The sequence below is a fragment of the Phymastichus coffea genome, unplaced genomic scaffold (assembly GCF_024137745.1).
Source record: "Phymastichus coffea isolate CEN01 unplaced genomic scaffold, Cenicafe_Pcof_1.1 PCOF00046, whole genome shotgun sequence".
NCBI classification, from domain to species: Eukaryota; Metazoa; Arthropoda; class Insecta; order Hymenoptera; family Eulophidae; genus Phymastichus; species Phymastichus coffea.
Window position 1 is genome coordinate 1,892,637 of NW_026706857.1, and position 26,601 is coordinate 1,919,237.

A 26,601-nucleotide genomic window follows, 5' to 3' on the forward strand; every position below is an offset into this window, starting at 1 on the left:
GACAATAAGCATCATTTTAATCGGTAGTTAATATACAGAAAGTCATTGTTGTGTGACGTACTCGCGTGTTTATTGAAATACAATTAAGATGGACAGCACGTTGTCATAATAATCGAACAAACTGAATGTATGCAGGTAAGTAATATTATTGTCGTATGGCAAAGCCCGCACAACGTGCTATGACGTTGATAATGGAGCAATCGTGCTTGTCTTTGGTCATAATAGTAATAATGAGAACTGGTAATATTTAATTCAATTTGAATCAGATGACTGATATTGCGCGTGCGTCGCGTAGACACACGCCGAGTCGCGGTGGTTGAGCGCTCAACCTGAAGTTTGTTCTTATAGTAAATTCCATGTAGAGAGTCTTACACAGCGAAACTCTCTATTGTAGAATGCAGGGAATATCTATATACATATATACAGCGTAAATTTACGTGTAGTTGTTCGTATACGTGAATGCATGTGTTAGATTAGAAGAATCGGCCATTTTCTGTGTTAGTCTGACGTGTTGCTGGGTGTTGGCGTTTTCAACGATAAGTTGTTTCGTTGGTGTACCTGCGATAGCCGCAGCAATACACTTACACTATCAGAGCTTGTCCAATGTGGATTGTGGATTTGAAACCGCGCTCTCAAGAGTCTCAAGGCACATGCACATGGCATTGCCGAGTAAAAGTAGGGAACTGCTGCGGTGCTCGTGAGAGTAGTGAGTCGTCGTGAAGTCGAGTCGAGTAGTGCACGCACGCGCGTTTGGCCGACAAACTGTCGAGTAAAAGAGCGAACGAGAGAGAAAGAGAGGAAAAGGAGTGTGCGTTCTCGCATAAAGTGAGTGAGTAAAAAAGTGAGTTCGAAGCGGAGCTCTAGCCTGCAAACCGCACGCGATAAAGAACTTTCGATGCCAAGGCGCACAGAGTGACAAGGTCGGCTCAAAGTGTGTGTTTTACAGGGAAAACGCTGCACACGCATACACATCGACGACATCGAGTGGTGAGAGCGAGCATTGGTGTAGCGAGCCAGCGAGAGCGAAAGAGAGAGAAACAGAGAAAAAGGTGGCCGCTGCTCTCTTCGCACCGGTCTCAGTCAAACAGCAGTGTTATAACAGCAGTCAGCCAGTGAGCAGCAGCAATATAATTGCCTAGAGAGCGCTACCGTAGCAGCACGCAGAGTGCGGGAGAAAGAGATAGCGAGAGAGCTTGCGCGTTTTCGCTCTCTCCGGACGGAAGGAAGGAGCTGCTGCTAGGTAAGCCATAAGTTCTGAGGGTGCTGCTGGTGACGGGATTACGGTGTGTTGCAACGCCGCTGACCGCCACCGCCGCCGCCGCCGCCGCCGCTGGCGCTATTGCTTATTGGTGCGCGTGTTTAACTCGAGATCGCTGTGTATTTTGTTGTTCCTTCGTTCCGTCCGTCCTCTGCGGCTGAATCATCGAGAGCAGGTGTGCAGTAGTTAGAGATCAACGACGAGATCATGAGCATGAGCGAGGAGAGCAATCCGCGTACGCTGTACGTGGGCAATCTCGACGGTACTGTGTCGGAGGACCTGCTATGCGCCCTCTTCTCGCAGATTGGCCAAGTCAAAGGCTGCAAGATCATCCGTGAGGCCGGTAACGACCCTTACGCATTCGTTGAGTTCACCAATCACCAGTGCGCGGCGACCGCGCTCGCCGCCATGAACAAGCGCCTCTTCCTTAACAAGGAGATGAAGGTTAACTGGGCCACGAGTCCCGGCAATCAGCCCAAGCTCGACACCAGCAATCATCATCATATATTCGTCGGCGATCTGTCGCCTGAGATCGAGACGCAGACACTGCGTGAGGCCTTCACCCCTTTCGGTGAGATAAGCAACTGCAGGATCGTTCGGGACCCGCAAACACTCAAGAGCAAGGGCTACGCGTTTGTCTCGTTCGTGAAGAAGAGTGATGCCGAAGCCGCGATCACTGCAATGAACGGTCAGTGGCTCGGTTCGCGAAGCATTAGGACCAACTGGTCCACCAGGAAGCCACCACCGCCACGCACCGAGAGGACCAAACACGGCGCCAACAAGCCTAACTACGAGGAGGTACGTTGCCATCAACGCCAACAACGCCGACCCACATTACTCTCTGAGACGACTGTCTTGTCTGTCTGGCGATTGTGGCCATCCCTTCGACAGTCATTCCTCTTGTACGATGGGTTTGTTCGGGTTTAAAGCTCAACAAATATTCATGTCTCAGCCACAGCTCAACTCTCTTTCAAATTGATCCCGATAGCTTGTGAAGCCATAGTAACGTAACTGTCTCTTTTTCTCGCTTTTACGTTTCATGGGTTTACCATTGCAAGCATCTCTTTGAGATATGAGTGCTGTGTGCTTATCTTTTGACTTTATTCTTTTGAAATCAGAATACTATACAGTTTGTCTGATTCCAAGAAGCAAGTCCTGTGCCGAGCTTTCTTAATGTTGCTTCAATCAATTGAGTGTTTTTCTCCTATCTTGAAATTTATTAAATAGTCTTTATGTAATTACTCTTGTGAAAGCCAATCTGTATAAGTGTTCTTGTATCAAAAAATAATTTCAAAATTTTTCTTTTCCAACTTTTAAATAACACGAATTACGCGGTACGGGTGGTTAATAGAATTTCATTAATTTATTAAACTTTTAGGACCTGTTTATGCTCAGGCGCATAATAGTATTATTCAATATTGCTGTGTTTTGTATGTATGTTTATCACTTTCTAATTACAACAAATTCTACTAGTTTATTAGTGTTATTTAATATTTCTTGATCCACTTTCAACTCTGCTGCATTAAATTGTCAGTTTATTCATTCACATGCATAAATATTTTTTTAGTGAACTGAAAAAACTTGGAATAATTTCTTATAAAGTATGAAGTTTAAAAATGACTGAATATTCAAGTTTCATTGGAATGCAAATTCGTAAGACTCCATTGACAATTACTTATTACTTTTACGACTTGACTGAAATTAATGAGTTGAATCATTTATTTTACACGAAAAAGCTTGATACCCAAGTCTAGTAATGTGAAATTGTGATTCATTGCTGCAATGCTTTTTCTTTACAGGTTTACAAACAGAGCAGCCCTACCAATTGTACTGTTTACTGTGGTGGATTCACAAATGGAATTTCAGAAGATTTGATAACGAAAACTTTCTCACCTTTTGGCACCATACAAGATATTAGAGTATTTAAAGATAAGGGTTATGCTTTCATTAAATTTACTACAAAGGAAGCTGCTACACATGCTATTGAGAGAACACATAATACAGAAGTGAATGGTAGCATTGTTAAATGTTTCTGGGGAAAAGAAAATGGTGATCCAAACAGTATTGGCCCTAATGCAAATCAGCAAACACCACAGGTAAATGGAAAAATATAATATATATAGAAAGTGATCGAGTGTTTAAAATTCATAATAATACTCTCATTACAACTGTGTTTACATTGAATTTTTTATTGAATTGTTGGCACATTTTGATTCAAAAGATATCTATTTTTGTAATAAGCAATTATTTATTTGTAGGTAACAGGAGCAGGTACGGGTCAGTATGCCTATGGATATGGGCAGCAAATGAGTTACTGGTATCCGCCAAACTATCCACAAGCAATGCAAGGCCAATTTCTTCAACCAGCTCAATACTATGGACAATACTATGGGCAACAACAGGCTCAATACATGAATAGCATGAGAATGTCTACACCAGCCGCTGGAACGTGGCAGCCAGGACAAGCTGCTACGGCACCGCCAACATCTGCCACACCATTGCCTCCAGGGCAACAACCAATGGTAACTTATACCATGCCACCACAGTATCCCACGCAATGAGAGGGTACGAGCAATTTTTAAAAAAACAAATCAGAAAAAAAATAACAAAAAAAAGTATGACAGCTGAAAGTTCTGTATGCAATAGTTGACTATGGGATTTCTCGAAAACAGATTAAACACGCTCGTACCGGCCGTTCTTGATTGTACTGACGGTTTTTGATTTACGCAATTGTTGTGCACCTTTACACGATCACACATACACAGTCACATGTATGGTATGCATATAATTATATTTATACATTGTTCGTTCGACAGTACAAAGAGAAATGCTGTTCAGGTTTGATAAAAGAAAAGTGCTCTGAACTATTTTTTAATGATCTAGAGTACGATTTACACGATTTTTCTAGAAAGCCGCATGAGAGTTGATAGCCTTTTCTGTTTCGGTAATACGTAGTTGTTAAGTAGTAGAAATTAGATAGGACTATCGCGTTGTTTGCAAAGAAAAAAAGAATGAAAGTTGAAAAAGCGTCGGTACAAGTTATCATCTGTTTTCGAGATACCCCATACAGAGCCCTGCATTCGTTGTGCGGTGTACACTATATTGTATGTACGCGTATGATATGACCATTGCGATTGTTGTACTTTTTAATATTCTTCCCTTTTCTTTTTTCCCCTTTCCTCTTTACTTTCCTTGTTCCCTCATGTCTTTTTCAAATGTCAATTTTTTTTCTTTGTTGTTTTACGGTCGAATGAACGCAGTGACTTTTTGGAGTATTTGAACACTCATAATCGACAACGGCGATTATGGTAGACGAGAATGCGTAGGTATAAGGTAGAGGAAACGATAGCTATATACACCGCCTGTGATGTAGCTAGAATTTTTCAAAACACGCTGTCAAACGCGTATGCAGGGCCCTTGTCATGTGCAAAAACTAACATGACAACGTTTTTGCTTTAGAACTTACCTTTGCTTTGCGAATCATTATCGCCAGTGGCTGATTGATTGATTCAATCAATAATTTTTTATAAAAATACTACAAATTACAAAAAAAAAGTAAAAGTCACGGTACAGCGACAAGTTTGAATGTTCTATTTTGAAGTAATAATTTGTTGCAGCTTCGCTAGTCAGATTTAGTAGTCAATTTTTACGGACTAAAAGACGAACGAAGCTTGGTCACTAATTAATATTTAATTTTTTACAGATCATTATATTTCAGTATGTTACCATTCCGTTAAATTTGAAAATTTAGAATTTTACTTAGAAATTATAACTTCGATCGAACGTCTTCCGCAAAACATGTAAAGCATTGTACAGTCTTATGTAATATTCAGTAGAGCCATTCTATGATTTGATGCCAAGTACTTACCATTTTTAATATCTAAATTCTATTGTACAGTATTGTTTTTACTGTTCAAACATAAAAAAAAGAAAAAAAATAATCGTGATTTTTTAAAGAGGCCACTGGTGATAAAATATCCACTCTGTCGATTTCTTATAAGACAAAGCAAGTGTAAAAAAGATAGTAAGTTTAAAAATTCAAATTTGTATAATTTGATTGATTGTAATGCAAGGCAAGGATGGCGAGTGAGAAAAAGTTATATGAGATAATTGATTGAAATAATAAAAAAATAAAAACACTGAGCAAATACGAATCAGTAAAGTGACGGAAATGAAGAATGTTATATAAAAATTAATTTAGATACGGTAGGGCGTAAAGCCCTCCTCGACAATGCTTAGGATAATGTTATCTTATAATAAAAACAAATTGTCCTTTGAATGAGATGAAGGAATAAATATTTAAAATACAAATGTGTTATAATTATTTTATACGACTTAAAAAACATCTAGTTAAATAAAAAAGTAAGACTTGATTGAAAGTTAAAAAGTAGAAGGTTCAAAAAGATAAACAGTCGATTTTTCGGATCAGTTTATCTATGTATATACAACTTACGTATCGAGCAATCCAATTAAACAATTTGTTACATTTCATATGGCTTAAGCAAATCCACAAGTAGTTAGTCATTTAAAAAAAGAATATTTTCTCCCATTTTCATCTGTGAGCATTAATTAATGATATGAACATAATATAAATTATCACTATATAAATTAGATAAAATATAATAAGACACTTTTTCCGGCAACACCTTCGAGAAAATCTTTACTTGACTTTAAACAACTGTCACAAATACAACGTTGGAACATACTTTATCAATCATAGGAACAGATACAATAATTATCAGTTTGATCTTATTACATAATACATAATTTTACAAAGAACAGGTTGAATGTCGTTTTGGATATTTGTTGTCATACCGACTTAATACAAACAACAGAGATACGAATATTCGATCGACTTCATCACAAAATACGCAAAGGAAGTTCACAACAGACTATTTTGCCTCACACAATTTTGCTCACCTTTAAACATGATTCTTTTGCGCATTATTTTATAATTATTATTGCTATGAATTATAAAAGTAGCAAAATAATTAGATCAAGGCAGAACCATTATGTGTATGGAAGGCTGGACAGCACCAAAGGTGCGTCTTTGCATTACACACGTTGCTTTGCTAAAAGTTTCGTAGATCAATGAGATATTTTTTGCTTTGCACAACGTGAACTGCGCTCTATTGAGATGATTATTTGTTCTGTCATGTTCGTACCCTGTACGTATAAAAATTTGTATATGCGCACTTTTTTATTTTCCAAAAGTACATTAATTATCTTTCTCATATGATCTTATTGAAATACGCAATATAAAATTACAAAAAAATATAGCAGTCACAGTGCAAGTGATTGCACCGTTAAATAAAAAAAGAACAAGAAAGAATATCTAATTGCTCGGAATGAGATCATTAACACAATTTTTTTGCATACCACATTAACACATTTGAAAATGTATTAATACTTTATCCTTCCATGTCTTTTGTACTTGATTTTTGTTTCGCTTTTCCTTTAACTTTAGAGGCTTAATTAACAGTTCCCAGAAGTCTGTAATAGGCGAAGCACGGTAACTTTGTAATTTTTTAACATAAAAACAGACGATTTCCTGACTTTCTCATTACCAAATAAAGTGACATCATCAAATTTTTTACATTTATCACGCCCTTATCACATGCGCTGAGTAGACATCACGATGCTTACAAACTACACTGAGTACTGTAAAACTCGTATTCTTTTTCGAAACACGACGAAAAAGTTGGCTTTCTTCCTCACAAATGATAAGAACATGCAAAATTATCTCGCTTCGTAAGATCAATTATTACCGTCATATTAAAAATTTTTTTTTCCGTGAGTAAATCTTACGGTGAAAAAAGATTATGGCAACTTGAAATATGCACCGCAGTTTGGCAAATACTTATTTGCTTCTACGAATAAAGTTGAATCTCTAATCTGTACAAATAAATTAATAAATACCAACAATAATATAATATACTTGTTAACCAACTTTAATTATTTCGGAATGTAAGATTAAAATATTCTAAATGTATGCTAATCGAAATCTAACATCTTTCCTTGTGTCTAAGCTTATTTTTAATTATCAAAATTTATTTTATAACAGCATTTAAAATAAAATTGATCCAATTCTATTTCAATTTATAAATTTAGAAATAACAATGTAGGGATTTCATGTAAATATGAGTAGATAAATGTATTGCTCAAAGCAAGGAAAGATGACCAGTATTGAGACCAATAAAGACTAGTTATTAAAGTTATAGTTGTAGAGTAATTAAAAAATGCATCTGTTGATCAGATGCATTTATGGTAAGTACACGCTCTATCAATTGCGATGGGGCCTCATAGTACTTGCAAATTTCGTACTATGAAATCCAATTATTCGCTATCGCATTTGATTATCATAACAACGATTTACAATATATATATATTGAATAAAAAATACCTTGCAATTGATTGCGTCCTTTGTTTTTTAACCGCGTAATAGGAAACCATTCATATCATTCGTTTCGTTGTTTTGTAGAACCGTGCATCGAATCTGATAAGCCTGCTTTTATTAATGGTAACTAATTATAATTTTCTGGTTTCTCATGCCTTGCCTTACAAAAAAAAACAAAAACTCGTTTTCTCTAAGTCCTATTTAGAAAATTTTTCCCCAACATTCTACAAAATGTCTAGTCTATTTTAATGACAGCATATTTAACGGTTATTGTTTATTATCTCCAGCGGACGTGCAAGGTTGCATTTTGTAAGTTTCGCGATGTGGTAGTTCAAAGTGCTTGTTGAGTCTTCAAGATCAAAATTTATTTATTAGCACTGCAACTTATTTTCTTACTTTTTATTTTAATTTTAACGTGTTTCTACTTGCGCGTGATTTTTATCTCTTCTGAAAAATATGTAGGCAAAGAAATATACCTTCGGAGTTTTGAAATATTTATGGTATCCCAAGTAGTTACAATAAGTGGATTATTCCTAAAGGTTTTAAAATTGTGCACGCTACGCGGAAACTAACTTGCTTACATATTCACGCAAGGATCTCAATCAAAGACTTACATCTCCATACTCGAGACTCCATTTCTCATAGCCAGCTAAGCTCCCTGGAGACACAGATTTACGTATTCTTTTTAGCGAATCGATAAAATCTTGCAGCGTTATGTTGCGTACTGCGTTCAAAGATAAATCTTTCACTTGCTCCATATTAAGTTCTATGAAAGTGATAAAAAGGATTAAATAGAAACATTCTTGGTATTACCAGTTCTCGAAAAACTCATCAATCACCTCTGATAGGGCCTAAAGCCGCATCCTTGGCTAATCCAGTCAAATCACTTCCAGAATAGCCTTCTGTCAATACTGACATCTGATTTAATTCTTCGTCAGTCAAAGGATCATTGTGTTTAGCCAGTAAACGTTTCAACAAAGTAACTCTTGTCTGATAATCCGGTAACATAACATAAACTCTCTTAGAAAATCGCCTCAATGCCGCCTCATCAAGTTCTTGCGGACGATTTGTAGCAGCCATCACCAATACTCTTTCATCAGGATTACTCGGAAGACCGTCAAATTCTACTAAAAACTCTGTTTTCAATCTCCTACAAATGACAAATTTAAATTGTTAAAAAATTTTAAATCGTTTTATTATGAAAATTTCAAATTGTTAAATTTCATAATTTAACAATTATAACACTTTTAAGCAAAAATGTGTAAAAATCGTATTACCTCGAAGCCTCATGCTCATTATCTTTGCGTTCGCTCAGCAAAGAATCGACCTCGTCGATAAAAATAACCGACGGCTGGAGCTCTCGAGCAATCGCGAATAAAGCTCTCACGAGTTTCTCTCCCTCACCCACGTATTTAGACGTTAGACTAGCAGCTGATATGGAGAAGAAGGTGGCATGGCACTGAGTAGCAACGGCTCGTGCGAGCAGTGTTTTACCGTTACCCGGTGGTCCAAACAATAACAATCCTCTTGCCGGTGTTCTCAAACCCGTGAACAGCTCTGGGCGAAGAGCTGGCAATATCACCATTTCCTGTAAGGCCTGCTTAGCAGTCTGAAAAGAAACAAAACCGTCCATTTGCATTTTTGTTTAAAGTAGTGAAACTTAAATGTAGAAATTAAATGACCTCTTGTCCAGCAATGTCTTCCCAGTACACGGGTGCACCGCCTTCCATGATCTCGTCCATGATGAGCTGAGCAAGTTTAGGCTCAACTCCCCTAAGCTGTATCAACTTGCGGACGGGAGTTCCTTTATTACTGTTGGTCATGCTTCCGGTAGCGCCGTTGATGTTATTGTTATTCGGAGTTGTGGGTCGTCGACGCATTGGCGACTCACTGCCTGGCACCGACAATTGCCTCTTCACTGAGGGTGGTGTTAATGAAGGTTTGGCGAGGGAAGCTCGATGACACGGTAAAACTGGCTGTGAACGACCCATGTTTCGCGGCAAAGTCTGACTTTTGTTTGTGACTGCACCTGTCACACGTCTTCCGGGTATTGGAAACTTCCTACCCGATGCTGCAAATTGATGAATGGTGCTCGATACAATAAAAATTGAAAAAGTTTTCGGTTCAGCTTCAGTTGCAACAAAAAGCTTCGTGTTAGAAATACGTATATGATTTGTGGAAGCTTAGTAGGGCAAGCAATATGAAATTTGATGAAATGTTGAAATGAGATTGCTGGATTTGAGAATGGAAACTTTTCTTAATGAAAGCTTCAAAATCTTCAAGCGTTATAACCCCCTTTCATTTGACTAGCCCACTAGAGTTCTCATGCTTCGCTAAGCGTGATAGATTGCACCGCTATATGCTATTGGCAGTCATAATGTCAACGGTGACACTTTGTTGTCAAGCACGTACACATGCAAATACATGTAAATATAAATTATGTGTTGAGCGTCTAAATGAAATTCACTTCAATTTGACTTTATTTTTATTCGCTTTCGTTCGCTGCTCATTCGTGCAATAAAAATATCAAGGGATTTCAATTGAATAACAAGGTAAGTTGAAATTGCGGGATGCGCTGAATATTAGTGTTAATGTATTATGAGATAATGAGCAGTACGACAAATAAAAAAACGTAATATTAAAGAGTGCCGTATAGTTAAAACACATTTTTAACGACAATAATAAGCAAACAAATACAAGCCACAAAACTAAGCGAATTAGCCAACTTTTATACGTCTAATTTAAACAACCTGTTGGGAGAAAAAAATTTAAAAAAAATGAATGATACAATACCTTCGGTTGTGCGAGCTGGATTAATCTTAGCGATAGTCTTAGTTGTCTTAATAGTAGTGGTAGTAGCAGCAGCAGTAGCTGAAGTAGCGGCAGTATTAGTACGCGAATACTGCATACCGGGCCTGGAAAGCTGCTTATACGTACTCGGTAAGGTGCTCATAGTTTGTGCATTGTTTTTGTGTTTTTGAGTATTATTCGCATCGGTAATTGGCTGCTGAGAGCTAATCATGACACTTTTTTGCGTATTATTACGCCGATGTCTAAGAATTTTGTGGCCTTGTTGCTCTTGCTCCTGCTGCTCGTCATTGCAATGCTTTTTACTCGATACTACCTCGTTATTTCCCGCTATTTCCAGATTTTTCAGCTCACACACACTTGCTACAAAATAAATGAAACCAAAAAAAAAAAAAAATTCACTGCCATGCCGCGACTGAATTTTAAATTAAATTTTGATTTAACATGGTGGTTAATCGTTGTGTTTAATATGCTGTATATTTAATAAATGGATTACAATGAAGAATTTAAATTACCACCATGTTCGTTAAGGCACTCTTTTAAAATCAAATAAATAATCTTTTAAAATGTTGGCATGTTAGTTTGAGCTAGTTTGTTATAGCAAATGACATGAAAAACATCAAGATGTATAAGTAAAGTTTTAAAAAAAGAAGTAAGTTAAGAAATTTAGAAAAATTTAACTTTTCATGCAATCACATTTATATACGAATAAATTGAAAAACCGATCTAAACAATAATTTTTTTTACAGATCCTGAGACCTGTACTATTTTTGACTGCAATTAATTCTATGAGTGTATAAATGTGTTAGAATGGTGCAATTTATCTATTTAGTGGTAGCCAATTATTAAAGCTATGACAATTACAGGATAACAAATCTACAGTACAGTTCCCAGGTAATATTACACATTATGTAACTAAAGTACAAGCCATGGAATAGAAAAATTAACATACTGAGAAAATCAAGTCTGTCCCTGGCCATTGCCAAATTAGTCTTCATCTTATCGTTGAGTCTTTGAGCTCGTTCCCAAACCTCACCTCGACCTCCATTGCACTCCACTGCTATGCCTTTCTCCAACTCATTAATTCCTTTCTTATAAAGTTCAATGGCCATTTCTTTATGTCCTGAAATTGGAAAAAAAGTCCCTTATATGACTTTGTTTTTAAAAGTACTCACTCTAAAAGTAGCAAGATAGCTCCATTTCAATGCCATATAAGGAATGTGCACATGGTGTCCTTGTCCAAGTGACACTTCATTACCTACCTACATCAAATACCTTTTAGATATTTTCCATGAAAAGAATTACTTTTGAAATGAAAAAGTTTTATGTGAAATTAAGCTCCAAAATAATTAAAATGAAATATTCATAAATATCATTTCAAAATTAACAAGATTCTAGTTCATTTATCATGTTAAGATTAGAAAATGATAAGATTAGGAATCATCAGCACAAGCACAGGTAAATTTGACTTTACATGCACATAAAACTATGAATACCTTCATTTTCCTCGTCAATTTTAAGAGCTTTGCTGATGTACTCAAATGCTCTTCTATGGTGATGCTTCTGTTTAGCTAGGAGTGGGTCTCCAGGACCAGGTCCTGTTCTTTTTGTATTTTGTGACATTTCCTCGCTGTCGCTTTTATGATTACTATTGTCTTTATCAACTATTATCTCTAACTGACAGGTATTTCTAGTAGAATGCTTTCTATGCATCAAATGTGAGGTGGAGGCATAGATATACTTGAATATCATATACAACTGGTAGATAACAGTTCTGAGTATGTTGAACAAAAAAATCAATGGAAAAGAAACAATATAGAGATTCTTCTTGTGCACCGAAGATGGTTGCGCTTCTAGGGAACGATGATAATGGTGATGGTGATGACGATGACCATAACTAACAGTTGTAACTATTTTGTCACTATTATCAGCCTTGGTGACACGTAATTTTTTGGGAGATCTACTACCCTTACGTGAAGAACGACCACTGCCTCCACCATCGCTGTAAGACATCTCCCAAGACTGTTGTAGCCTTTGTTGTTGAGCCTTTACAAAATTCGGGAAAAAGAAGGAGACAGGGTGTGGAATAAAAATAGCATGATTACACGAAGTGCACAGTCAAACGGAAAGTTTCGAATGAAGCAAGTGTCAACAAGCAGGCCAACGTACTGCAAGGTGTTGATAAGATGATCTTTTGGGCGATACTGAGCGCGGACGGTGCGAGGAGTGAGCCGGCTGAGACTTGCTGCTGCGACATCCCCGACGCGAGCGCAGACCAGAGATGATATCGGCTTGCTGCTCTTTGAGTCCCGCCGAGGACGCCGAGCTACTTCTCCTTAGAGGCTGGATTTTACTCGACCCTCCGCGAGGCCTTGCAAGGATTCACCTTCCATTCTCCGTTACCACCGTCGCCGACACTGCCGCCACCGTCCCTTTAATTAAGAGTTGAGTGAATTATAATTCAACAACAACAATGACAAAAAGCAAACCGTAAAGTATATTCGACACTGATTTTGTTGCTATGCCACTATTCGCATGCCAAAGGATAAAAATACACGCAAATAGAAAGAGTGAGCGGGAGAGAGAGCGAAGTATTGAGTGTGACAGATACCTGTGATCGAATTTCGATATTCGTTCTCTCTATGTCTGCTCTGCTACTGTCTCCTCGCACTCACTCTCTCCCTCTTTTCCCTTCGTGGATCGTTACTCGCGATTCTCTCTCTCACCACCTATTGTCTCGGTGCGCCAGCCAAACGACGTGCGCAAAAAGCCAACCCACCGCGAGCATCATAGTTCGCACACTGCGGCTGAATAATATCACGTACCCAAGCAAGATCTATATATTTATATTGGTGATTTTCGTAGGGGCACGCGCAAAATACAGCAGAAAGAGCACACCCATCCCACCCCCTTCGCATGCGATATTGGCGCGAACACTTTGATCGGCGACACACTCACTTTGCCTTAGCTTGATGGACAGTAGGTGACTGGGTGCAATGTATAGCGTCCCGACTTGCGTGCAATACGATGACGCCGAAGTGCTTTTCAACGGCACGAACGTAACAGTGCTCTTGATAATTTTCTGCCGACGAGCTACTTTGCTCTACCAGGGACGACCGCTTTTCTCTAAGCGCGCGCAATTGTGAACAGCGTGAACTGCACAAAAATCCGCATCCCGCGCCGCGATAACTGCGTGGCTATATTAGGTGGTGGGAGGACTAGTCATCTTAACAAAGATCATCTTATATTTCATCTCACGGTATTATTGTGCAGATTCGTTTGCCATATTATGTTATATGAAACAGCTTACTGAGGCGTAGATAATCAAGATACTTTTTGAATATTCATCTTTTCAATATGTTGTTACTGCGGCATTAAAAAATAGACACCTACTTGACAATTGATTGAATGATATTGGATTGCGTAATGGGCGATCTGCTTGTTAAAAGGTATATGTAAATTTAAATTTTGTTTGAATGCGCATGTGAGAACAATATTTCTTGGAAATGTGTTTGTTTATATAATCCTCTTCATTTTTCATAGTTATGTTCGTCCATTAAATAATTCATGAACATCAATACATGAAAATACAATGTTAATAATTAACATCAAACGTCAATTTACAATTCCATTAATACTTTTCAGAATAATTTAACATAACCAGATAAAGATATATTATATACAAACGCAGTTATATCCTACTTTCAAAATACACAATAACGATGGCAACAGTTATCCCACTTGTTATTTTTTATAATTCTTGTATTGTTTGTCCATGTTTGGCATCGTCCTCGTATAGTTACATCAGCGCATGCGCGCCAAAGCCACACACTTACGTCTTACACTACAGGCGCACACGCAAGGACGTGACATCAATGAATAAGGCAGCTGACACAATGATGGAAGCATAGATGCAGACGACAAGATAGAATGGAGGAGAATCTTGCTGCTAAATTATGCCTACTTTTAGATGAACAAGCTTCTGAAGGTAAATACATTGTATTTTTATTAATTAACCTTGACTTCGAGATAATTAAAAAGTGCTTAAATGAGCTCTATTAAATACATTGTGGTCATACTGTCATAGTTAACCCCATATAGCGTTTATATACGCAATTATCGATTATTTGTTTGACACTTTTATAGACTGTTCTTATCTATGATGATTTATCGGCTTTTTATAATTGGAAAAAGTGTTAGTAATCCTCAAAACGCTAACGGGGTTAAAATTATTCGTTTGATTGAACATGTATTCAATGTTCCTTTAAAATATAATAAAAATTAAAATAGTTAGTATTAAAGCTCCAATTCATATTTCTATAAAGCTGAACAATGGAAACTTCTTGGTCAAGAGAAAGATGGTTCATTATTACTTGGATGGATAGAATTTATATCATTAGGCAAAAGTCATAAATCTTATTCTGTGATAGGAAGATATGACAGGGTGAAGGATGAATTGCAGGTAAATATGTTATTATTTTTATTTTTCTAATGAATATAAACCTTATATATCAATTTTCAGGTTTTACACAGGTTTTCTAAAACACTGAATTTAATTCAAGCATCAGTTAATCAATATTGTTCTTTATTGGGATATGTAATAAAACAGAAATTGGTATCAGACTCAATAGTAAATGAAGTTAAAGAGGAAAATGACCGTGAAAAGGTAACAGAAAATAATGGCCATGCATTTGAAGGTGAAACATATTCAAATACAGAGCTTGAATATTATCATGCTTATATCATGGAATTTAAGACTGAAGAAACAAAAGTACATACTTTAGAAAATGATAAATTAAAACAAATTAGAATACAATTTTTGTACAATGAAAGACCATCTAAAGCTTTAGATAAACTTTTAGTTTTAGTTCATCAAGAATGTTAGTAATAAAAAAATAGTTATAATATAGAAACAAATTGATTTGCAGTTGTGATTGACAAATATTTTTTTACTAACTTACAGATATCCAAATGCACACTGTTTTTTACGAACCAAAATCTGAAATATATATAATAAAAGAATTAAAAAAAGAAACGTTAGTCAAATCTTTCATATGGGCACAGTGGGATGCTACGAATCAAGTACTTTACCATATCCATCACAGAAAAGCGGCAGTCAGTGTATTCACCGAAGTTTCTGTTGACAAAGAACACAGGCCTCCCTGTGCTTCTCCTACACTTAGCGGTTTCCAGTTTCACGACGATCTTCCCCATGAAACTGTGGTATGTAATTATGCAATTTTTTTCAATTTTTTATTCAAAAATTTATACGTTAAAAAATTAATTTAATTTTGTTACAGTTGAATATTCCATTAAATTTACCACAAACACCAAGTTCTGATAATTGCGGTACTTATGAAGACGACGTTATTCCTTTAAGAATTCACGACTGCTCACTCGATCTCATAGTGATCTCGGATTACAAAGGCATCGTTTGCGTTTGTCATCACTACCTCTACCGACCAGTACAACCGCCGCAGCACGTTTTGGAGTCTGCAATGAGTGATTTAAATACAGTATACTTTGCTTACTCTATCACACTACTCCATCACAGCTGTGTGATACATTGCGTCGTACCTACAATACCTTGGGCTCGTGCCAAACTGATGAGACCGACCTTTGCCCTCTATGGTGACAGTCACATGGTGGTGTTCGTTCAAGACTGTTTCACGCATCTGTTAGAAATTGGACTCCATCATCAACCATGCTGTCATATCCTCTGTGGTCCACTTACAAATGTTCCTCTGCAATCTTCTTACCTCGTACCTCTTCTTACTTTAAACAACGAAAGCAACGATGTCAAAACCAAATTCTCTGTGAATGCCGATGCTGATTTGAGTCTGAATGGTAGCAGCTGCAATATACTAACGATAGATTTACCTACGTTGGATCTAGTCTATTTGAATGTACCTACTAGTTTTCTTATTGACGTTTTTAAGAAAGAAAACTCGACTGAAGTACGCCTCGGTATTCTTCACTACTTTTTAAGCCACAAAAACGACCTGGACATCGTAAGCGATTTGATCTCGGTCATAGCTGAAAAGCCTCGTGCTTTGGACATTGCTAAAATCATGCAAGAGTTTTTAATAAGTGGAGCACACTCGATAGTTCAAAAAAATTTGCTTTCTGATGCTGTACCTCTATTATCTTTAGTACCAGTTACTACCATGGATGAGTGTTCAAATTTTAAAGCAAAAATCGGTGAATTCACCGTGACTCTAAGCCACGAAAAACTATGGAATACTTCAGTCATGTTATTGTCCCCGCAGCAGCGGTTGGTGCCATATCGTAGTGATCTATGGACACGATTATGGGATCTACTTAGTAAAAGGAGTGACGAGCTACCGAGATTCAAGCCTAGTCAGATAGCAGAAAAATTGGCTGTGTCGTTGGCTTGTTACCAACCTGAAGCCTTGTCCCGATGCAGCACTCCAATGTCACCGGGTGGAGGGTTATTTACCAAATAATTATTGCTATCAGTCATTATAATAAATTAGGATCTAATAATGTTATTCAATTTTAGCTTTACTGTAACCACTGCCGCACTCGGCGAACTTATGGGAAGCCGTCATAAATACAGTGACTCAGCCTTGCCGTTTATCGAAATGGAAAGCTGTACAGCTTCCAAACAAGAACACATTATCGCTGTCAATTTACGAGAGCTGTCTCTGCATCTACTTCAGTACGGCACAAAAAATTCTATAGGGCGTATAAGAGGTTCTTGCACTCCATTACACGTACATGCCATGTCCACGAGACATGTCTCTTCGCAGCTCGAAACCTCAAGACTTTTATGCCAGATGCTCTGTAAAGCAGCGAACGTTGATTCTAGAGTCGAACTAGAACGAGGCTTCTGTCTAATGTAGGTTTATATTTTTATAAGCAAAGAATACTTATCACATTTTTCCATCAAACATTGGTTTTCATTGCAGAGATCAGTTGGAAGATTCAAGGCGATGGTTGATGTTTACTTTGCTAGAAAGATATCGTTATGCGACTGAAAGTATTGCATTTCCTGTTCCTCAAGGCTTTATGTCTTTTCTTACTTATCTAGGATACCGAACTGTGAAATACTCCATGTTTTTACAATACGTCCAACATTCTGTTTTTGAACTTCAAGTCGACGTTGCTAAAATTATTATGGCTGGTGAGTACCGATGAAGCGATCGTATGATTAATATTTGTTACAAAAGATGGGCATGATTTGTGTGACCGTGAGCATATTCTTTTTGCAGACATTGGCGATACAAAGCAAAACGTGCCCCGCAAATTGGAGCTTCTACGTCTATTGCCGCGAACACGAGCGAAACGGTTGCTAAATCAATGGCTACATCCCATGAGCTTCATGCTGAGAGCGAGAGAGCACGCGGCAAACACTCTGTCCGGCGAGTTATCCCAATCGCGCAGCAGACTTCCGCAGCATCGGCATCATCATAACGGTAAGGCAGATTTCAAAAGGTCCATTCACGCTACCGAGCGCGGGAGTCCTTTTGTGCCGCGCGAGGATATACTCTTATGTATTTATGTGCATTTCTTTTGAACTTTAGGAATATCGGCTTTCCCCTCTACCGACCGACTTTCTCCACTTGACACGTTCCTTGATTTACTCACGGCCAAAGGTAAAGTTCGTGTTTTTATGATCGCGAATTTATGGCTCTTTTTGCTAACGTGTAACACTTTTTTCTCTTGTGTTCCCGGGTTCCGCGCACAGCTAGCCTTACAGAGCTCGACTTTGGACTGCTTATCGAGGCTACAGTCACATCAACTGAAGACTTCGTTTAAAGTGATAACATATTGGTGATATATTTTATACTGGTTTACCTGACGTTGCTTTTATTGACTTGTTGTAATGAATTTTTTGTTAACGCCGTCCATCGATTTCGTTCGTTACGCTCTTTAAGAATTATATAAGAATAACATGCCATTTGTTTATTATTTTCTGTAACAAGTATTATGTGTATTTATTATTGATGAATTGTTATCTTTTGTTATTAATCCTTTGTTGAATCATAATAAATTTACAACTCTGCGAATACACTGATTACTTCACTACTTCAAAAAAATCCTGGAAATGAAAAGCCTAAGTAAGAATAAAAATATATTCGTGCAATTTCGGAAAAGAAGGAATGAATTTTAAATGAAATAAAATCGAAATCGACGTTCTTCGTCCGTTTTACTTCATTGTAGAACTTTTGATCGATTGCATATGAATAATTTTTCATAAGATGTATGTTACAAAAAATTTTTTCGATTTTGCTGTGAAATTGGTTTATCTCTAGATTCAAATAGCAATTTTTCACATGCCCGGGCGGCGCGTTACTTAATTTATGAAAATTACAAATTTTCTATTATCAGCTTGATTCTAATCTCCTAAACAGCATTTTATAAAATACGACAGAGTTAACTTGCGACTATTATCTATTATTTACGTCGGCTCTAAGTTTTAATAGCACTGCAACAACTTTGTCGTTTTCGAATTGTGCTGCATGATGACAACCTGTTTTACCTGTTCAAGAAAAAAATACAATGTCTTCCAATAAATTTTACTGAAAGACTGCTTAATCAACTAAATAAATATTTAATTTACATAGATTGTATTGATGGTCAGTAAATTATATGACAGTTCGAATGCTTTGGCTAAATCCAAAAAACAGCTACCATTTTTTATTTTCATCTATGTCTTTTATAACTTAATTATCTAAGTTCCATCTGCTTATTTGATATTATTTTAAGTTCTGATGAGAATTGGTATAATTTATCATGTAATATTTTTTCAAATATTTTAGCAATGTTAAAAATCAGAAATATAGATCTATAGTTCGTTAGTAATGTTTCATCCCTCAATAGATAAAATTTTTTCGATTTTTAATGTAGAGAGCCATGTTGCTTTCGATATTTATAAATACATTCAAGTGGCAAATTCATGTACGGGTTCAGAGTTTCCAGTATTTTAGTAGAGATTCCATCAATTCCACAAGCCTATAGTTTTAAGAAATAGATCTTTGGCATTTCAACTACATTTGTATCCTGCAAGTATATGTTACTATGATTTCTTGGCGGTAAACTTGAAGCAAATTCACAATTCTTATTAATTTTTTCAGCTAACTTAGTTGCTACTTTACTAAACAATTCATTAAATACACTAACAATTTCCTTTGTATATTTAGTACATGAACCCTTGTATATTATTAATTATATCTTATTTTTGTCTAATTTACTGTTTATGTATTTCTAGATATTTTTTACTATTCCTACCCCATATTTATTAAATTGAAATAATTCCTCTTTGATTTTTACATCTCTATAATAACTTTTCTTGAGACTTTCGTAAGCTCTGCGTTCATGATTTAATTCGCTATTCTTGGGTGCTTTCCGCCATATTTCATACTATAAGTTCTCTTCAGTATTACAGGATACCTTTTGTGATACAAGTGTTCCTTTGAAATTGTTTAACGCAGGTTGCTTGATCGACAATAGAGTTAATAGTATTTAGTAGATTGCTATATGCAGTTTCCGGTTCGTCTGTAGTTGGAAATTTGATATGAATTTGATATGAATTTGATATCAATGTCTAGATGTAAATGAATATTCGCAGGAATGTTAATCGTACGTGAACAATGTGTAGGGTAAAGATAAAAAATTGTCATGTTTAATTTTATTGTCTTTTATTGAAACACTCTTTAGGGTACACAGGCTAATCTAGATAAGCATTACTGAAAGTATAAAAACTGAACAATTGCTTATGAAAATCACAAAAGTGTATGCTGCTGTTGTTACAATTAAAAAATCGTGCTAACGAGCAATCGAAGGCACAGACGGTCCTCAACCCTTACACTTGAGCATTTCGCCGCGATGATGTATTTGAATTAGTATCAATCATAAAACAGATGCCCAGAAGAATCAACGGAAACAAGTACTAACAATAGACCATAAAAAGTGCCGATTAATAAAGATCTTAGTGAAACCCCCTCGGAAAGTAAAAATGAGAAAAAAAAACAAAAACAAAATAGCCACGCGAGAGAAAATTGAAAAGTCATATCGCGGCAAAATAGGGCTGCCGATGAACGTTGATACGAGAAATATTCGCCCAGTGAAGGCGACTATGTCGCGAGCCGAGTTCAGAAATGTCGTAAAGGGGACCGTGTGCCTTCGTCACAAAAGAAAAATCGTTCCTTCGTATTATACGTAAGTTATGATACTTGTATGCGATATAATAATATAAACTATGCTTCTGAACTTACGAGCTAAAAAAATTATAAACTTATATGATACACGTACAATCATGCGCAAAGTCCTCGCAATAGATGTTTGTCGATATAAATCATTGAGAAATGAAGGCTGCAGCACATTGAGAAATAAAACAAACAAAAAATGATCTGCGTTGCTTCTGCAAGTACAATTACATCGATCGTCGCTAAAATAGACTCTTTCAATGACAGAATTGCACCTAAGGCCACTTGGAGATAAACGTTGTGTCACTGACGTATTCCGATAAAAATTACAGCACACGAAAAGGTTTTTGCTCTAGTCCTTTCTACTTAAACGTGGATCAACGAATCGAATTATTCATGACTCCCCTTAACAAAACGCAATGGCACGGCCAACTTGATCATGAGAAATGATACGCATCGCTTCCACGGAGTGTCCCCCAACTTGCTTCGACACACAATTGCAAGACGAAAGAAAAGTCAATTGACGGAACGCTGCGACGCCGCGCGCGCGCTTCTGCGCTCATCGTGCGTCCACAGTAATATATCGTTCGTCAGCTTCCGTGCGACTACACATTAAAGCGGTAGCTGATAGATCACGTAAATTAAAACATAATAATCCTAGCCTACGCGTTATACTCGTTCGTCGTGTTTCTCTATGCGATAATCACAAAAAAAGTGAGACCGAGACCCGGGCAGTCACACGGATGTCTCAATCTTAGAGGCCTCTGTCGGAATACTTTATAAAAGTATCGAGGATACGAGAGAAATCACCAATCGCGCCGAGCGCTCGACTCTCTGTGTTCTTCTGTCATTCACCATCAATGTTGACAAACGATTTGCACGCCTTTGTCTTTACCCCCATCTACGTGGCAAAGACTACGCCTCTTTACCGCCGATCATTTTCGACACAACGCTGCGCTTTGTCTTCTTTCCTTCCAATTCGAAATTCCTTTTATTTCCGTCGGACTTGCCACACCGAAAATTTCCACTCAGGAGCTATCCAACTATCGATGGTGAATGACAAACATTTTAATTTGAAGCTTAAAATACGAGCAAAGAAGAAGCCAGTTTATCGTTATAACTTGCAAATGAACATTTCAGCTCGAGACCGTTACGGCTAAAGATATTTCTGGCACCTCAATGGAATGTCAAAACAAGGAAAAACTCAAGGAATATATCACAATAAAAAAATGATTAAAAAAAAAGGCTTAGCGATTAAGGAAGGACGAGGTGATGAAAAATGGACAGATAAGAGAGTTTTTTCGTGCGATATTTTAATAATTCAGCCTTAAAGAAGATTCGCCTAAGCACATGTAGATATCGCTATCGATAGCAATTAATGAGAAAACACCAATAATTAGGGGGGTGTATGTGTGTGTTTTATCCGAAATAGATCTAAACTTAATAAAATCTAATAAGTATGACTTAAGTACAACCACAATAACTTGGTTATTCAAATATATGGCATTCGAGTCTTTACGCGCATCTAATAAACATCATATCGTCGTTGCACTTTTCTAAGTACAACTTTGCTGCGAGCCTATCTTATCCCTCAATCTTCAGCGGCACATCCAGCAAAAACAAAAAAAATATTTCTTTTTTCTTCATTTCGTTCTTCGCGCACACACAATATTATCGTTGGAAGCAAAAGTGACTTACGTACATATAATATGACTCGAGATACATGTAACAAGTAATAATAATTAATTAATAGATACGTTTTGAGAAGACACGCGCAAAAGAAAAAAAAACAAGAATCTACGAAAAAAAAGCACAGAGGTATGACATATTCTCGATATACAGCGCTGCGCTTAAAATGTAAAGCTCGACGACGACGACGACGACGACGACGACGACGACGACGACGACGACGACTCAGTTGAACAATATTCACGCTTGTCGAGAAGCGTTTGAAGAGTGCGCCGTAGTTCCCTCTACCTGCTTTTAACTCTGGCCTTTTCTTCTACATGAATTTCTACTCTCACTCTCGCTCTCTTTCTCGCGTTCTCGCTGTCGGTCTCTCTTTCTCTCGCTCGTTCACGTTCATTCTGGCTGTGTGAAACACTTTTGATTTGTCACGGTATATGTCTGAGGAGATCGGCTCCGCTACGTCGAATCTGCGAACAACAAAATTACACATTGATTAGCTGCAAGTTCAAGGGCGCAACGTGTAATGTCGATATTCTCCTTGTCTCCCCTTCCTTTTCACGTGGAATTACGCAAAGCGCTGTAATTCCCCGTAATTTAATAAAGGCCGTGGTTCAATCATTACCGAGCTCTCTCTCTCTCTCTCTCTCTCTCTCTCTCTCTCTCTCTCGCTCTCTCTCTCGCTCTCTCTCTCGCTCTCTCTCTCGCTCTCTTTCCTTTTTCCCTTTTGCAAAGCAATCGACGACCGACGGCGAAGCGATTTCATGCACCTTCCTACGTTACATCTTATGAGGACGCGTGTGCAAATATTTGAAGCATCGCAACTTTTTCAATGAGCTTCCCGCCAAGAAATAAAAAAAAATAAAATTGAAAAAGCATCGTCCGAAATTACTCCGCATGCGAGCGACTGCAATAGGGCTGGGCGCGTGTATATATCCGAATCGGGTAATGTTGCTCGGCAATCGATCAGTGTACGTGTGTGTGTGTGTGTGTGTGTGTGTGTGTGTGTGTGTGCGTGCGCGCGCGCGCGCGCGCGTGTGTGTGTGTGTGTGTGCACGGAGGGTTCATCGACCGCCAAAACACAGATGAGGCCGCGAAGAAGAGCGCGCAGCGAGGGTGCAGCCTCTCTGGGTTCACTGACTCTTCGCGAGGGAACAACGCTCTGTTTGCGAAGCAGCAGCAGCAGCAGCAGCAGCAGCAGCAGCATCGTTTCTTTTCTCTCCGCGGCAGCCTCGGCTCTTCTTCTTTTATCTCGCTGGTGCTTTTTTCTTTCTCTTTTCTTTATTTTTTTCGATCTCGTATCACGTAGCCCGAAAAGCAGCGGCAGCACGGGATCTTGCACGTTAGTCACGGGTGCAAACGCCAGTCGGCGAAGGAAATGGATTTTCAATGACTTCATTCAAGCGCATTAATACACATCGGACTCTCAGAGCATCGCGTCGAGAACAAAAGTAGTACAGATTGCAGCCTACTCCTGTAGATTGTTCGTTCCTGTAGATTTATATATATATATATATATATATATATATATATATATATATATATATATATATATATATATATATATAAATCTACAACTGTCTATCTCGCTCTCAAGAGCCACGGACGGACCGAGGCCCGAAGTTTCTTCACTGAGCCGAAAAATGAAGTGCTCCCTTTCCCCGTCGGTCAATCAGCACTTGCGCAAATAACTCGCGGAAGGAAAAGAACTGGGCTATTAATCTGATTAAAACCCTCTCTCTGACTTGATACGTCCACTCGGCTTCGACTGCTGGCGAGTTCTTGCATTAATGAAAGCCTCATCTCGGCGGGGCGTAACGACACAGATTTCCAGGTGAAAAGCCAAAGGCGACGACGTCGATCAATTATTCAAACGAGCTCGCGTGGATAATTCAGCCCACGACAGCGAGAGTGAGGGGGTGGTACGAAGAGCCCCCTCCCCCCTCTCTCTTCCTCTCTCTCTCTCTCTCTCCCTGTTGGCGGGGCTTCAAAGTGAAAGAAGGTCTTTCTCCGAATGCCCATAAAGCACTCGCGCACACTTCGCGGCGCGCCGTGCACGTGTTCCGCACAATGGGCCGCGCGATGGCACACACGCTGCTTATTATCCACGCCTGCCACGATTGTTCGGCGCTCGCACCACGACGGCAATGATGATTGGCGACACCGCGTATCGATGATGCCGCGCGCTCCAGCTTTTGTATGCAAAGCCCGACGCCTCGCGCTGCGTCGCTTTCGCTCGTTACTTTGATTGCTCGCTCGGCGAGCGAACGCCGAAGACAACAACAAAAACAAAAAAAAAACGAAAAAAACAAAAAAAAAACGTCCGGCGCGCAGTTTTCAAGAACAACGACCGGGCGTTTATAAATCTGCATAATAACAGTTAAGCGAGCCCTCTGAAAGCCAGTAATTAGCGAAATTACCTCTCGCAAGCATAATTCCCCAATAAATCTCGTAACAATATATGTCCCGCGCGCGCACACTCGCAAATTACTTCTTTACAGCCGAAAAGCAAAAGGGCCCGTTCTCATTTTTCCGTCTCTTTCTCTCCCTCTCTCTCTCCCTCTCTTTCTTTTCTCTCTGTATTACTGCCAGCTAGAATTTCGTTTTGTAACCGCGAGAAGTTTGCTCTCTACGCTAGTTGTCATAGGTCTTTGACCGTTTTAACACATGAATTACTTTGACCAAAATATTTGTTTTGTTTAATTTAATAACTTTACTTGTCAATGTACAAGCGGCTCTGTAACTGAAGATTGTTATACTTTGGTTCTCGCGAATGTTACGTAGTATGATTATTTGTTTATTATATTGTTAGTGTTACCGTTTGTAAATAAAGGTTATCGTTCGCAGTGCAGCCTCTCTGGAATTTCGCAACGTGCAATCTTTGGCGCGCCAAAGAAAGAGCCGTCGACGGTACGGCTTCCGCGCGGGTCGCTGACCGCGGTCGGTCGGGGTTGGGCCAGATGACGCGAGCCAGATAGCGAAGCCGAGAGGGTCGTCGCACCTCCCGCTCTCTCGCCGAGCTCCTCGGGGAATTTTCGGCAGTTGGATGAATACTGCACGGGCGCGCGTGCCTACACTCGCGTCGTAGCCCGCGCCCGCAATTCCGAGTCGGCTAATTTGGCAAATGCACTCGCGCGTCGACGAGCTTCGCTCGCGGACTCCGGCAGTCGGGCCGGGCGAGCACGCGCGCGCTTCGATCCGCTTCGATCCGCTCAGGGCGGTGGCGTGTGCGGCCGCGCGTACACGCCAAGCGTGAGAACGAAGCTCCGGACGGCGCAACGCTTCGTTCGGGCTTCGCGCGGAGCGTTGCGAATCCGAGCATCTCGCGCGGTGCAAATTTTACGACGCTGCGCCTCGCGCTCGTTTTCCGGCTCTCTCCTTCGGCGCGGCGCGCGGCCAAATCCAAGCATTTGCATGTCGCGACTTTCACTTGGCGTCGCTGTCGTCGGGTTTCACCGCGCGAGAGCTCGCGGCATTGCGAAACGCGCGCGCCACGGAAAGCAGGTCGTGGTGCCGGTCGCTCGAAACCGGCAACGAGGAGTCGCGCGAGTAATCGACGACGAAACTGCGCCGCGGATCGATAGCGCGACCGCGGGGACGCGTCTCGGAAGCGAGCGAGACGCGAGCCGCGAGCCGCGAGCCGCGAGCCGCGAGCCGCGAGCCGTGCGCCGGCAGAAGCCGCTATTCCACTTTTTCAGGTAACGAGCTCTCGCGACCGGTCGCGCTTTCGAAAAAAGAGGCCTTCCCTCGCCGAGCGGCAGCAGCATGCCGGCCGGCTCTGCCCTTATTTATACGCCACGCAGGAATTTCGTTCGTCCGAGCGAGCCGCCGGACTTTAATTCTCGCTCGGTCGCGCGCGTTAATTGTCGTCGCGGTGCCCAGCGAGAGGCCGAGCCGTCGTCGCCCGGTCGAAAGCCCGCGCGCGAACAAGACGCATCTGCGAGTGCGTTCGCGCTGCGCGAGCTGCGGCCTGTGTGATTACAAACGTCGGATAGCATTAGCGAGCCGCGAACCGCTGTAATACAGATTTATGCCGGCTGTTTGCTTTGGCTGGTTTCAGCGTGAATTATGCCCGCGTTTGCACGGCCGAGGGCGGCGTGCTAACGAATCGACGCCGCGAGGTCTCGCTAGACTGTTGCCGCCGAACGAACGAGCGATGGCGGCCAAGCTGCCGCTCTCCGCGGCGGGAAACCGGAGAAAAGCGGGCGCGGGCAGGGCCAAGAGAAAGCTCTGCCTCTGCAGGCGCACTCTCTCTCTCTCTCTCTCCGTGCAGCATTCGG

The 26,601-nt window shown here is 39.5% G+C and overlaps 4 protein-coding genes across 10 annotated transcripts in view; 2 read left to right on the top strand and 2 right to left on the bottom strand.

The window, feature by feature from the left end:
• The first annotated feature begins 467 nt into the window (after positions 1–467).
• On the top strand, positions 468–5,565 carry LOC131664827 (nucleolysin TIAR). 4 transcript variants are annotated; one of them, XM_058936223.1, is made up of 5 exons: positions 468–841; positions 947–1,240; positions 1,434–2,056; positions 3,058–3,354; positions 3,517–5,565. In XM_058936223.1, exons 3-5 carry the CDS (start codon positions 1,466–1,468, stop codon positions 3,817–3,819), a joined length of 1,191 nt encoding a protein of 396 aa, XP_058792206.1. In that variant the 5' UTR covers positions 468–841; positions 947–1,240; positions 1,434–1,465; the 3' UTR covers positions 3,820–5,565. The 4 variants fall into 4 exon arrangements, with proteins under 4 accessions (XP_058792206.1, XP_058792209.1, XP_058792207.1 ...); XM_058936226.1 differs by having other exon boundaries at positions 468–829; XM_058936224.1 differs by having other exon boundaries at positions 468–825.
• A 92-nt stretch (positions 5,566–5,657) lies between these two features.
• Positions 5,658–13,635, bottom strand: LOC131664826 (spastin). 3 transcript variants are annotated; one of them, XM_058936220.1, is made up of 9 exons: positions 13,422–13,635; positions 12,633–12,895; positions 11,960–12,509; positions 11,416–11,586; positions 10,449–10,826; positions 9,338–9,726; positions 8,933–9,264; positions 8,495–8,805; positions 5,658–8,421 (listed from the first exon to the last, which is right to left on the bottom strand). In XM_058936220.1, exons 3-9 carry the CDS (start codon positions 12,474–12,476, stop codon positions 8,258–8,260), a joined length of 2,262 nt encoding a protein of 753 aa, XP_058792203.1. In that variant the 5' UTR covers positions 12,477–12,509; positions 12,633–12,895; positions 13,422–13,635; the 3' UTR covers positions 5,658–8,257. The 3 variants fall into 3 exon arrangements, with proteins under 3 accessions (XP_058792203.1, XP_058792204.1, XP_058792205.1); XM_058936221.1 differs by lacking the exon at positions 13,422–13,635 and adding an exon at positions 13,075–13,379; XM_058936222.1 differs by lacking the exon at positions 10,449–10,826.
• Positions 13,636–14,095: 460 nt separating this feature from the next.
• LOC131664872 (protein pigeon) lies at positions 14,096–18,490 on the top strand. 2 transcript variants are annotated; one of them, XM_058936297.1, is made up of 10 exons: positions 14,096–14,451; positions 14,789–14,925; positions 14,986–15,343; positions 15,427–15,686; positions 15,764–16,914; positions 16,987–17,325; positions 17,396–17,610; positions 17,699–17,902; positions 18,011–18,082; positions 18,175–18,490. In XM_058936297.1, exons 1-10 carry the CDS (start codon positions 14,394–14,396, stop codon positions 18,243–18,245), a joined length of 2,865 nt encoding a protein of 954 aa, XP_058792280.1. In that variant the 5' UTR covers positions 14,096–14,393; the 3' UTR covers positions 18,246–18,490. The 2 variants fall into 2 exon arrangements, with proteins under 2 accessions (XP_058792280.1, XP_058792281.1); XM_058936298.1 differs by having other exon boundaries at positions 14,099–14,451; positions 14,986–15,160.
• Positions 18,491–20,131: 1,641 nt separating this feature from the next.
• Positions 20,132–26,601, bottom strand: part of LOC131664896 (uncharacterized) — a 94,111-nt gene continuing 87,641 nt past the window's right edge. Inside the window, exon 8 of the mRNA XM_058936342.1 lies at positions 20,132–22,791. The gene's annotated coding sequence lies outside the window, so the exon portion shown is untranslated. The remainder of the gene's footprint in view (positions 22,792–26,601) is intronic.